The sequence below is a fragment of the Mirounga angustirostris genome, unplaced genomic scaffold, assembly GCF_029215605.1.
Source record: "Mirounga angustirostris isolate CCGP_5_RB_7025 unplaced genomic scaffold, mMirAng1.0.hap1 SCAF_9, whole genome shotgun sequence".
Taxonomy (NCBI): Eukaryota; Metazoa; Chordata; class Mammalia; order Carnivora; family Phocidae; genus Mirounga; species Mirounga angustirostris.
In genome coordinates this window covers 62,240,343-62,254,539 of record NW_026991717.1, presented here as the reverse complement: position 1 = coordinate 62,254,539, position 14,197 = coordinate 62,240,343, and the positions used below count along the sequence as shown (strand labels likewise).

Here is a 14,197-nt window from a genome sequence, read left to right as displayed (position 1 = left end):
TTACCTTTAGCCACTTCCTGCTTTTCTTCAATTTAGAGAAGTTATATAAATTCCCTTTGTCAGATTTTGATTCTGTGTAAAGAAACATAAAGAACAACAAAAATGAAAGGAAGACTGCCCCAAGAGAACTGATAGTCCAAAGAGGGATCTCACACCACACTGACCTGACTGTAGAACTCCATTCAGTGAGTATGTGTTTAACATTCCAGAGTTGCCTGCTCCAGAAGTTTCTCCAAGCAATGAATTTGGAGGTTCTTCCTTAACTTGTATTAAGGGATCCCCAGACTGGGGCAATAAAGGATTACTGTCATCCAGTCCATCTTCACTCTCATCACTATAAATTGAAAAATAAATCTATAATCACAGCTGACCCAGCAAAATACTTTAATTTATGGTCAGCAGACAGAAGAAATTGATCCTTTAAAGAGACTGTGTTCTATTGAAAGAAGGAAGAAAAAACTACCAAATATAGCAAAAATTGTAAAATACCTTAACCCTAAAACCAAAGACAATGGGAATCAGAAAGTGGTCAAACATTATATTGGGGGGGGGGCCTGGGTGGCTCAGTCGTTAAGTGTCTGCTTTCGGCTCAGGTCATGATCCCAGGGTCCTGGGACTGGGCCCCGCATCGGGCTCCCTGCTCAGTGGGAAGCCTGCTTCTCCCTCTCCCACTCCCCCCGCTTGTGTTCCCTCTCTCGCTATGTCTCTCTCTGTCAAATAAATAAATAAAAAATCTTTAAAAAAAACCCAAAAAATATTATATCGGGAATATGTAATCGCATACCTAGAAATATTCCTGTTGAAGATGGCTGATGTTTGTCGCAAGAAATGGTCCAACCGGAGGGCCCTCTCCAAGTATTGAAGATAGAGGGGCTTTGCCAGCTCAGTGCAGCCGCCATCGTCCCCGGCTCCCAACTCCGAGGCCATAGAACAAATCTGTCTTCATGCACAAGGGTCTCCGACTTCTCGGCTGCAGAATGGAGATTAAGCAGTGAAAGACAGAATACTATTTATTCTCCCTTTATTTTGCGCCCTTGCTATCAATGTGAAGAGAAATCAGACCTTCTAGAACACAAGACAAGAAGACAGCAGTCTATAGAAAGATCACAATAAAGTTCTTGTTAGGCATTTTTTCCTAATGCAAAGGCAGAAGTTTAAAAGAATGAGGAGAACATCAAAATACAGAAATACTGTCATATGTCACAACAAAAATTCATATTATATTTTTGAAAGAGTACCTTAAAATTTACACCCACTTACCTTTTGTCCTACAATTAACAATTACTCACAATTATCTAAATCTATACCACAAGCTCCTTTGTACACCTCATAGAGGAACACTTGTTGTCAGCATCACCTTCAAAACAGCTGCTTCCTTCTTCATTTTGTGTTTACATTTGTACATATTTATGAGATATTCCACTTACAAGGGAAGAGAGCTATTGTCAGAGTATTTTACACACTTGTAAACCTTCTTTCAAGTGTAAGATACAGAAATTTAGAAAACTGGAGCAAAGAGAGTATAAGTAAGAGAAACAAAGGTATATAGCCTGAGCATTTTCTTTGCTACCTTATGGTGTTAAAGGAAATCATAACACCTTTGAGTTGTCTTCTCTTTTTATTATAGTTTTTAAAAGTCTCCTATATAATCTTTCTTCTTAAGGACATGTTAAAAAATTCTCCTCCAACAGATCTACAGAGTGAACATAATCTCCCCAGAAGGCTTTTCTTTTTCAGAAACTGACAAGCTAATTCTTAAATTTATATGGAAATGCAAAGAAACCAAAATAGCCAAAATAATTTTGAAAACGAAAAAAGTTCAGGGTGCCAGGGTGGCTCAGTCGGTTAAGTATCTGCCTTCAGCTCAGGTCATAATCCCAGGGTCCTGGGATCAAGCCTCGAGCCAGGCTCCCTGCTCAGCGGGGAGCATGCTTCTCCCTCTCCCTTTGACCCCCACTCATGCTCTCTCTCTCAAATAAATAAATCTTTTAAAAAAATAGAAGAGGGTTGAATAACTTACACTTCCTGATTTTATTTATTTTTTTTAAAGATTTTATTTATTTATTTGATAGAGACACAGCGAGAGAGGGAACACAAGCAGGGGGAGTGGGAGAGGGAGAAGCAGGCTTCCCACTGAGCAGGGAGCCCAATGTGGGGCTCCTTCCCAGGACCCTGGGATCATGACCTCAGCCAAAGGGAGACACTTAACGACTAAGCCATCCAGGTGCCCCCACTTCCTGATTTTAAAACATATTATAAAGCCACAGTAATCAGGTCAATGTGATAGTGGCATAAGGATAATCACAGACCAAGAGAACAGACCTGAAAATCCAGAAATAAACCCTTACAGGGGTGCCTGGCTGGCTCAGTTGGTAGAGCATGCAACTCTTGATCTCAGGGTCTTGAGTTCAAGTCCCACAGTGGGCACAGAGCTGCCTTTAAAAGAAGAAAGAAAATAAATAGTTGGGGTTTAAAAAAAAAAACAAAAAAACAGGGGTTCCTGGGTGGCTCAGTTGGTTAAACATCTGACACCTGATTTCGGCTCAGGTCATGATCTCAAGCCCCATGTCAGACTCTGTGTTCAGCGCAGTCTGCTTGAGATTCTCTCTTTCCCTCTCTCCCTCTGCCCCCACCTCACCCCAGTTCGTGCTTGCACACTCTCACCCTAAAATAAATAAATCTTCAAAAATAAAATATTTAAAAAATAAAAGGAAAAAAGCCCTTACACGTATGGTCAATTTTCAATGAAGGTGCCAAGGCAATTCAATGGGAGAAAAGACAGTCTTTTCAACAAACTATGCTGGACAACTGGGTATCCACATACAAAAAGATTAATTTAAACCTTTAAAAAAAACCTTAACCTCACACTAGGCATAAAAATTAACTCAAAATGGATCAGGGACTTAAGTGTAAAACCCCAAACTGTAAAACTTCTACAAGAAAACACAGGGGAAAATCTTCATGATCTTGGTTAAGCAAAAAGTCTTTGGATATGACATCAAAAGCACAATCCAATAAAAAAAAAAAACAACACACACACACACAACTGACAAATTAGGTCATGAAAATTTTAAACTTTTGTACTTTAAGCAGTATTATTAAAAAGATGAATACAAGCCACAGACTAGAAGAAAATATCTGCAAGTTGTGTATCTGGATAAAGGACTTGTATACAAATATCTAAAAAAATAAAAAAATCCTGGAAATGAAAAGTATAACATAGAGAATATAGTCAATAATATAACAACAGTAACAGAAGGTGACTATGCTGAGTGGTGAGCATTGAGTAATGTATAGAACTGTCAAATCACTATGTTATGTACACCTGAAACTAATATTACATTGTATATCAACTATAATTAATATTAAAAAACCAATAATAGGGGTGGCCTGGGTGGCTCAGTCGGTTAAGTGTCTGCTTTCAGTTCAAGTCATGATCTCAGGGTCCTGGGATTGAGCCCTGCATCGGGCTCCCTGCTCAACAGTGAGTCTGCTTCTCCCTCTCCCTCTGTACCTCCTCCCCATCCCCGCTTATGCGCTCTCTCAAATAAATAAAATCTTTCATAATAATAATAAAATAATACCCAACTTCTCTATCTATCCTCTAAAAAAGACCTGCCTCCTCTACTTCAGAGAATCTTTTAGGGATAAAATGAAGTATATGTGAAAGGGCTTTATAAGAAATGCCAGAGTAGGGCGCCTGGGTGGCTCAGATGGTTAAGCGTCTGCCTTCGGCTCAGGTCATGATCTCAGGGTCCTGGGATCGAGTCCCACATCGGGCTCCCTGCTCCTTGGGAGCCTGCTTCTCCCTCTGCCTCTCTCTCTCTCTGTCTCTCATGAATAAATAAATAAAATCTTAAAAAAAAAAAAAAAAGAAATGCCAGAGTATTTTCAAACAGTGTATGCTCACATATTCAGAGTTGGGAGGGATCACAGAGCTTACCTAATCCAACTGGGTCATATTACAGATGAAGAAACTAAAAACCAGGGAGCCTGGGTGGCTCAGTTGGTTAAGCGACTGCCTTTGGCTCAGCTCATGATCCTGAAGTCCCAGGATTGAGTCTGCGTGGGGCTCCCTGCTCAGCAGGGAGTCAGCTTCTGTCTGACCCTCCCCCCCTCATGCTCTCTCTCAAATAAATAAAATCTTTAAAATAATATTAAAAAAAAAAAAGAAACTAAAAACCAGAAAGATTAAAAAACTTGTTCATATTCATGAGCTCTTTTGCAGAGCCAGGTTTCCTAGTTCCTAAACCGGTGCTTTTTCAATCTCAGCAAACTGTCTCCCTAGACAGGATCTACCTCTTAAATTCTTGAGTTTATGCTTTGATGTTGTGAAGAACACAATCCCAAGAGCCAACATTTTTTTTTTTTAAGATTTTATTCATTTATTTGACAGAGAGACACAGTGAGAAAGGGAACACAAGCAGGGGGAGTGGGAAAGAGAGAAGCAGGCTTCCCACCGAACAGGGAGTCCGATGCAGGGCTCGATCCCAGGACCCTGGGACCATGACCTGAGCTGAAGGCAGACACTTAACGACTGAGCCACCCAGGCAATCAAGAGCCAAATATTTATAAAGCACCAATTCTGCAGAGTAAAGATCACTTAGAATTTTTTTTGCATTCTTTGAAATATCTGTCGAGAAACCATTTTTGCTAAGTGAGGTGCAGGGTTTTATAAAAGCATCAACAACTAGGATCTACGTTAAGCCAAACAGATTAGTCCTTAGTTCAAGGTCAATAAATGGCCAATATAAGCTGTCAATAATCACTATTTTTTAACTGACTTCATTACAAAGACACCTCAACAGATTAATAGTGGCATAGTCCTGCCTAAAATTCAATTCAATATTGATATAAAAATTTAGTCCTGGAATTATTGAAGAGGATACTGGCATAATTTTTAGATTCAACAGGCAACATATTAATTTGTTTACAGTGTTACATGTTAGGAGAAAAACCTTTTGGGGACACCTGGGTGGCTCAGTTGGTTAAGTAGCTGACTCTACATTTTGGCTTGGGTGATATCTCAGGTCCTGGGACTGAGCCACAAGTCAGGCTCCCTGCTCAGCGAGAAGCCTGCTTCTTCCTCTCCCACTCCCCTGCTTGTGTTCCCTTCTCGCTGTCTCTCTCTGTCAAATAAAAAAAATCTTAAAAAAAAAAAAAAAAAAGAGCAAAACAATCCAAATGTTTATCAGCTGGTGAATGGATAAACAAAAATGTATATCCACACAACAGAATATTATTAGCAATAAAAAGCAAAACAGTTGATACGTGCAACATGAATGGATCTCAAAAACATGCTAAGTTTAAAAAAAAAAAAAAAAAGCCAGACACAAAAAACCACATATTGTATGATTCCATTTATATGAAATATCCAGAAAAGGAAATCTATAGTCAGGAAGTAGATTAGTGGTTGGCTGGGTGTACAAAGGGGGACTGACTGTAAGTGGATACGAGATATCTTTTTTAGGGAAGCTGGAAATGTTCTAAATGCACACTGTATTGATGGTTGTACAATTCTGTAAGTTTGTTAAAAATCACTGAATTGGTACATATGAGTGAGGTAAATTTCATGAATTTAAAACAGCAGTCTTTAGTAACACAGTTAAAGAGAAAAGAATGTTAAAGATTTTTTAAGACTTCAATAGGTTCTACTTTTTAGTATGAGACCTAACATGCACTCATTCCAAAATATTTCAAAGAAACACAGTTTTAAAAACACAGGAAAAGGGCGCCTGGGTGGCACAGATGGTTAAGCGTCTGCCTTCGGCTCAGGTCATGATCTCAGGGTCCTGGGATCGAGTCCCGCATCGGGCTTCCTGCTCCTTGGGAGCCTGCTTCTCCCTCTGCCTCTCTCTCTCTGTCTCTGTCTCTCATGAATAAATAAATAAAATCTTTAAAAAAAATAAAAAATAAAAATAAAAACACAGGAAAATTCTCTAAGAGAATACATTTAATTCATCTGGATATATATACATATAAAATAAAGCATATAAAATTGTTGCTTGGCTCTCTCCTAAATGTTTCATTAAAAAATAATTGATCTCATGTGCTTATTTTGGCTGATAATAAAAATGGTCCTAATTAAGAAGGTATGAAGATATGACTACAAAGTAATACTGGGTGATTCAAAAAGAACTATTTTTAAAAAATAATTCCTCAGGGGCGCCTAGGTGGCTCAGTCGTTGGGCGTCTGCCTTTGGCTCAGGTCATGATCCCAGAGTCCTGGGATGGAGCCCCACGTCGGGCTCCCTGCTCAGCAGGAAGTCTGCTTCTCCCTCTGACCCTCTCCCGTCTCATGCTCTATTTCATTCTCTCTCTCAAATAAATAAATAAAATCTTTTAAAAAACAAAATAAAAGCTGCTTCTCTGGGGTGCCTGGCTGGCTCAGTGAGTAGAGCACCAGACTCTTGATCTCAGCATTGTAAGTTCAAGCCCCACGTTGGGGGGGGGGGGGGGTTGAACTTGTAGAGATTACTTAAAACTAAAATCTTAAAAAAAAAAAAAAAAAAAAAAGTTGTTTCTCTAATAACCTGTACTTTCATTTCCTACACTTGTCTTTCTCTCTCCACAAAGAAACGACAGGGCCATGCGAACCCTGACCCACCAGCTGTTATCCAACTTCAACAGAGCACATGACATTTCTCAAAAACCTTTTTACCCACCTCTTATCAATTGTTTCTCATTCTCTACAAAGATTATTTCAAACATTTTCCCCTCTTCCTCAAAATTCTGAACTGATTCCCCCTCTTCTTGGAAGGGCTTAAAGAGGAGCAAATCTCTCTATTCTATTCTACTATAGTTCCCTCTTTTCTTCTCTTATTCTTTGTAGTATTTGAGCCACAAATACAAGTGGATTTTATCAGGTCTACATTTGTAATTTTTCCCTCAAGGTGATTCTACATCCTGGTGCAAAGACAGGACTACTTCATTATGTCATCCACTGTGGGTGAGGCCCATGCAATCACATTTTAAAATAAGTAAGTTACTATGAATTATTTTATTTTTCCCCCAATATATTAAATTGGGGCATCATACTGCTTTTTAAATTTATATATACAGATGTTTATACATATTTATGTATAAAATATTACCTGTAGATTTCATTTCAGGATAAAAAAGAAAACACTATAAAATATATATTTTTTAAAAAGGGAGAGTTGGGGGCATCTGGGTGGCTCAGATGGTTAAGCATCTTCCTTCAGCTCGGGTCATGATCTCCAGGTCCTGGGACTGAGCCCCACACTGGGCTCCCTGCTCAGGGGAGAGTCTGCTTCTCCCTTTCCCCCTGCTCATGCTCTCTCTCAAATGAATAAACAAAATCTTAAATAAATAAATAAAATAATAAAAAAGGGAGAGTTGAGTCTGAAAAGGATGAGAGAACCACTCTGTCTGATAAAGCACTGTTTATCAAAATGTATGAACAGAAGTCAAAATTATAGACTGACACTTGCTTCTGGATACTCTCCGTGTCTTTGACAACTTCGTGGACTATTTCTTCTTTACCTCCTTAATGGAAATTTCTTTATTCTAAATGTGGAGTCCACCAAAGTTCTGTCATCCATCCTTACCCCTTAGTAAACCTCATCTACTACCAACGTGGATTAATACTGCTGTATGGCTGACTTTCTGGCCTCCATTTTACAAAGTACACAATTTACATTTCTAGATGCCTGTTGGATATTCCACCCTTGATATACAACTGACCACTTCAATCTCAAAACTTTTCATCTGCCCCTATAGCAGCTAGTTCATCTGTCTTTCCTATTTATACAAAAGTTATTCATACTCAAAATCTATGAATCAGTTTTTACATTCCTCTCTACTTCTCTCTTTACACCCAACCAGTCTCAATGTCTAGTTAATTCTTCTTTTAGGGATGATGTCTAGAATCTGTCCTTCTCTTATTAATGTTTTCATTAAGGTTCTTATCTCACTCCTAGACTACTGCTTCCTAATTTGGCTTCCCACCTCTAGGTCCTTCTCACTTTAATCCATCCTTGCAGCTACTGTCAGATCAGTATTCCCAAAACATCACTCTGATTATGTTATCCCTTCACTGCTTTCCAATTCGCTTCCAAAATTCAATAAAGTCTAAATTCCTCTGCAATTCGAGACCTTTATCATCTGGCTCCAAGTTACCTTTCCAATTTAATCTTTTACTATCTCCCTACACTCCAGATAAACTAATACCTTGAAGATGTCTCTTAACTTCCTGTCGGACCCATCCTAATCTTCAAGTGAAGAGCTCTTTAAAATTCATCTGAACACAGGGTCATACTGCCAATTTCAAAGGATGGAAGGACTATTAATATATGTTGTTAGGTCCATACCCTGGTCCATACCCCGAACTCTGTCTCTTTAATCCCGGTAATCCTCAACTGGACTTTGATCATACCTCAGCAGCCCTGATTACAGTTTGATATCCATGGTAAAGTAAAGTGTCTGCTTCTGAATTACACTCAGATACATCGTATTTCCCCACCTGTGTCCATGTGTGATCCTGGACTGACTGCTTTTCACTCTCTAGTTACTGCTATGTCTTTATGGAAGCTGTCTTGCCCTTGTCTTATGAATAATGTTTCTATAAGAAGTCTTACCAAGTTAAACCAAAATCCTTCAAAGACAAAATGAAACACCCCATTGCAGGAAATACTTTTAGATTATTCCTAGCTAAGACTATTCTCTCTCTTCTCTGAAGTTCTAAATGGTTATTTATAGAAAGCCTGGCACTTATATGATCTTACAGTCTACTTACTGTATACATGCATGCCTTATCTCCCTTACTAAACTATATACTATATACTATTTGAGCAAAGAGTCCCTATCTCATCAATCTATTTGGTTCTGATATTTACAAATAACCGTATTAATTTGCTTTTTTATGCATAGTGTCAAAGGTCAAAGCTATAAAACTCTAGTTCTAATGTTACATCCTACATAAAGACAATCTATATAGTCCATGACCATAGGGCTCTATTTCTATCCTGGACACATGATTTGGGAATGAACGTTTTTTCATTTTTTTGTTTTTTAAATATTTTATTGATTTATTTGGCAGAAAGAGACACAGTGAGAGAGGGAACACAAGCAGGGAGAGTGGGAGAGGGAGAAGCAGGCTTCCCGTGGAGCAGGGAGCCCAATGTGGGGCTAGATCCCAGGACCCTGGGACCATGACCTGAGCCAAAGGCAGACGCCCAACGACTGAGCCACCCAGGCACCCGTGGGGATGAAAGTTTAAATAAAACAAATGAAAAGATACAAAACTCAGATAACAGAAAGTTAAGCAGAATGGGTTCAATCATTCATTATCCATACTTGCTGAACAGGAGAATGCATGTACTGAAAATCTTTCAGGCAATCCTACATAAAAACTTGTCAAGCTTTAGAAAAATACTGGGAGGTAAGAGGAGATCAAGGTACTACTTCTAAACAAGAATCTGAAGGATACCTGCACCAACTGCCAATTCTTACCCAAGGATAGGATTTTCATCTTCTTTCAAATGAAAAGCCTAACAAAGATAATTAAAATTACTTGGAGAGAAAGCAACCCTATCTCTGGATGGAGATGAGCTAGGAAGTATTTTTCAAATGGTAGCCTAAACAGTTTTTAGTTTGGTTTAAAAAAATTTTTTTTAATTTTTAAATAGAGGGGGTGACTTTTAATCTTTTTTCCTAACAGCAATGGTAAGAACATGACATATAATGACCATCTCATAAAGTACTACAATTACAATAATGGCCATTAACAAGTATTTGTCCTAAGACCTACACATTTAAACTTTCCACACTTAACTCTATTTTCACTTCTGATTCTCTTTATAGACACTGCCCAAAATTGGTTTCATACCAATCATTTATAGAAGCATTTCCCAAAGTTTGCCTCTCTGAATACTAGATCAAGATATTAACAAATGTCCATTAATATTAAAATATATTAAAGGCCATTAACATTAGGCCTAAAATTTTTTAGTCTTCAATATGTTAATGTACTCAGAGTCCCTTTCCAAGAGGAATTCCAAACTTATTTGACCATTTTTTGGCAAAATACCTATCAAAGTAGCTCAGAGACGAACAGATGGAGCATCACTGATTCAGTCAAGTATCTAAAAAGAGTTCAATTATATATGCCTTTAAGAAGTAATTCTTAAACTTGCCAAGATGAATACAGAAAAGCCTGAATGAAAGTATAGCTCTTACAAACTACATAGCTTTTTTAAAATGTACATTTTTTTAAAAAGATTTTATTTATTTAGGGGCGCCTGGGTGGCTCAGTCGTTAAGCGTCTACCTTTGGCTCAGGTCATGATTCCAGGGTCCTGGGATCGAGCCCCGCATCGGGCTCCCTGCTCTGCAGGGAGCCTGCTTCTCCCTCTCCCACTTTCCCTGCTTGCGTTCCCTCTCTCTGTGTCTCTCTCTGTCAAATAAATAAATAAAATATTTTTAAAAAAAATTTTATTTATTTATTTGGGGAGGGGAGAGTGAGGAAGAGCGGGGGGGGGGGGGCGAGAGAGGGGTACGGGGAGAGGGAGAAGCAGGGAGCCCGATGCGGGACTGGATCCCACAACCCTGAGACCATGACCTGAGCCAAGGCAGACACTTAACCAACTGAGCCACCCAGGCACCCCCAAACTACATAGCTTGAAATCATTTGCAGGACTAAAGATAGCCTGTAGGAGGTTATGGGCTCTAGCTTATACAGAAGGCCGAACATTAAGGGAACAAAATAACAATTTCTCACCTCTGCTCCCTTTTAACAGACACTCTGTAGCCCAAACCCATTATGACTGAATGTGATCTACTGAATCAGATCAACAGGTTACACTGATAATTTGCAGGACTGTAGCACAAATAGCAGGACCAGGCCAAATAAATGAACTTCATAATATCTTAACAGATGGAAATAATACCAAAAAGAAGTGAGATGTAATTTTCACATGAACACTAGAGTAACATTTCATTCACTCAGCCATTCAATTGCTGAACTCTAAGCACAGTATAGACAGAGGTTATTTCCTTCGGAGAATCAGTTTATTTTATTATTTTATTTTTTTAAAGATTTTATTTATTCATTCGAGACACAGAGATACAGAGAGAGAGAGCACGAGCGGGGGAGAGGCAGAGGGAGAAGCAGGCTCCCCACTGAGCCAGGAGCCAGACGTGGGGCTCGATCCCAGGACCCTGGGATCATGACCCGAGCCGAAGGCAGACGCTTAACCATCTGAGCCACCCAGGTGCCCCGAGAATTCAGTTTAATAGAGGAGGTAAGACTCAAACATAAATAACAATAAAAAGCATACTTGGGAAGTCACTTAAAAGATGTACAGATAAAGTACCATGGGAGTTCAGGAAAAAATGAATATTTATGAGTATAAGACCATGTTAAATGTCATATAAGGAATTGGTCAATCCTAATGTCTACATTAGTTATAAATATCTACACCTTTGATGAAGAAACAGCAGGTTAGGATATGGAAGATCCTTCTATGTATTTATGACCAAAAGAACAAAAAATAAGTAGTCTGATGATCATATAAAATTTAATGTTTCCAACTTCCCACTAAAAAAAAAAAAGCCCAGGCCAAATGGCTCCACTGGTAAATTTTATCAAACATTTAAAGTAGAATACCAATCCTTCACAAACTCTTCCTGATCACAGAAGAACAACTGCCACATCATTTTATCTGGCCGACATTACCCTGATTCCAAAGCCACCCAAAGACATCACAAGGAAACTACAGGCTAATATCCCTTATAGAAACAAAAATCCTCAGTAAAATATTAACAACTAAATCTAGCAACATATAAAAAGAATTATACACCATTAACAAGCAGAATTTATCCTAGGAATGGAAGGTTTGTAGAACATCTGCAAATGAATCAATGTACTATACCACAATAATAGAACAAAGGATAAAAACCACTTGAGCATCTCAATTAACATAGAAAAATGACAGAACCCAGTACCATTTCAAATAAAAGCACTCAACAAACTAGAAGTCAAAGGGAACTCCCTCAATCTGATAAAGAGCACTTACAAAACACAACATCATTCTAATGGTGAAAGAACGCTATTCCCCTTAAAATCAGGAATAAGACAAGGTTGTCTACTTTCTTAACTTATATTCAAAACTGTACTTAAAGTTCTAGCCAGAGTAATTAAGAAAGCAAAACAAAACAAATTAAAATAAACATCACCCAGACTGGAAAGAAGTAAAACTATTATTTATAGATTCCTATATATAGATAGGTAATCCTAAAGAATGCACTAAAAAATGATTATAACTAACAAATAAGCTCAGTAATCTTGCAGGCTATAAGACCAATATACAAAAATCAGTATTTCTATATACTAGCAATGAACAATCTGAAAATAAAATGAAGAAAATAATTCCATTTACAGTAGCATCAAAAAAGAACAAAATACGAAGGAAGGAAGGAAGGAAGGAAGGAAGGAAGGAAGGAAGGAAGGAAGGAAGGAAGGAAAGAAAAGAAAAGAAAAGAAAGAAAAAATACTTTGCAATAAAATTTAACCAAAGAATTGCAAGACATATATACTGAAAACAAGACATTATTGAAAAAATTTAAAGAACTACATAAATGAGAAGCCATTCTATGTTTCTTGGATCAAATGATTTAATATTCTGAAGAAGGTAATGGTATATAGATAAAATGTAACACCTATCAAAATTCAAGCTGGCTTTTTTTACAGAAATAGACAAGCTGATCCTAAAATTCATATGGAAGGGCAAGGGCCCTAGGAGAGCCAAAACAATCTTGACAATGAAGAACAAAACTGGAGGGGTCAAACTCCCAATTTCAAAACTTACTACACAGCTGCAGTAGTTAAGATGTGTGCTAGGACGTAAGGCTAGATACATAGATCAATGGAACAGAACTTAAGAGTCCAAACAATAAGCCCTTACCTTTAGAGTCAACTGATTACCAACAAGCCTGTCAAGATAATTCAATGACAAAAGAACAGCCTTCTCAACAAATGGTGCTGTGACAACTAGATAGTCACATGCAAAAAAATGAAGGTGGATCTCTTCTTTATACACAAAAATTAGCCGTAAAGAGATCACAGATGTAAATTTAAGAGCTAAAACTGTAAAACTCTTAGAAGAAAACAGAGAGGTAAATCTACATGACCTTGGGCGCCTGGGTGGCTCAGTCGTTAAGCGTCTGCCTTCGGCTCAGGTCATGATCCCAGGGTCCTGGGATCAGTCCCACATCGGGCTCCCTCCTCGGGGGGAAGCCTGCTTCTCCCTCTCCCACTCCCGCTGCTTGTGTTCCTGCTCTCGCTATCTCTGTCTCTGTCAAATAAATAAATAAAATCTTTAAAAAAAAAAAATCTTCATGACCTTGAATAAGGTAATGGTTTCTTAAGTAGTAGTATACCAATAGCAAAAACAACAAAAAGTTAAATAGATATATTGGACTTCATCAAAATTAACTTTAGTGCTATAAACAAAGCTATCAAGAAATTGAAAACCAACAACTGGGAGGAAAGATTTCCAAATCATCTATCTGATAAGGTACTGATATCCCAAATGTATTTTTTTAAAACTCAATAATAAAATGGCAAGTAACCTAATTTTTAAATGGCCAAAGAATGTGAATAAACATTTCTCCAAGGAGATGAAAAGAATTTTTAATATCATTAGCCATAGGGAAATGTAAATCAAAAACACAGTGAGATAATGCTTAGCACTTACTAGTATGGATTTTAATAAAGATAAGAAGAGCTGACAAGGATGTGGAGAAACTGGAACCCTCCTATACTTCTGGCGGAAATGTAAAATGGTGTAGCCATTTCAGAAAAGTTTGGCAGTTCCTCAAAAGGTTAAACATAAAGTTACCATAGGTAATTTCTAGGTATACTATCCAAGACAAATGGAAACGTTAAGTCCACAAAAAAACTTAGACATGAATCTTCATAGCAACATTCACAATAGCCAAAAGGTGGAAACAACCTAAATGTCCATCAAATGATGAATAGATAAAACGTGATATATGAACATAATGGAATATTTCCTGGCAACTAAAAGGGAACAAAATACTGATTGATGCTACAACATGGATGAACCCTGAAAACATTATGCTAGGTAAATAAGCTACTCAACCAAGGCCTCATATTGTAAGATACCATTTATAAGAAATAACCAGAAAAAGGCAACTCCACAGTAGACCAGTGG

At 37.9% G+C, this 14,197-nt stretch overlaps 1 protein-coding gene across 7 annotated transcripts in view; it reads right to left on the bottom strand.

Moving 5' to 3' along the window:
* INO80 (INO80 complex ATPase subunit) overlaps positions 1 to 14,197 on the bottom strand; it is a 136,658-nt gene that overhangs the window by 105,167 nt on the left and 17,294 nt on the right. For 4 of the 7 annotated variants that reach the window (XM_064570665.1, XM_064570664.1, XM_064570659.1 and 1 more), the window contains exons 2-4: positions 785 to 970; positions 165 to 334; positions 5 to 72 (exon numbers count right to left, since the gene is read on the bottom strand). In XM_064570665.1, the coding sequence (XP_064426735.1) occupies positions 5 to 72; positions 165 to 334; positions 785 to 927 (381 nt within the window). In that variant the 5' untranslated portion in view covers positions 928 to 970. Of the gene's footprint in view, positions 1 to 4; positions 73 to 164; positions 335 to 784; positions 971 to 2,322; positions 3,170 to 14,197 lie in introns of those variants that run through there. The other 3 variants (XM_064570661.1, XM_064570660.1, XM_064570663.1) reach the window with 3 other exon arrangements.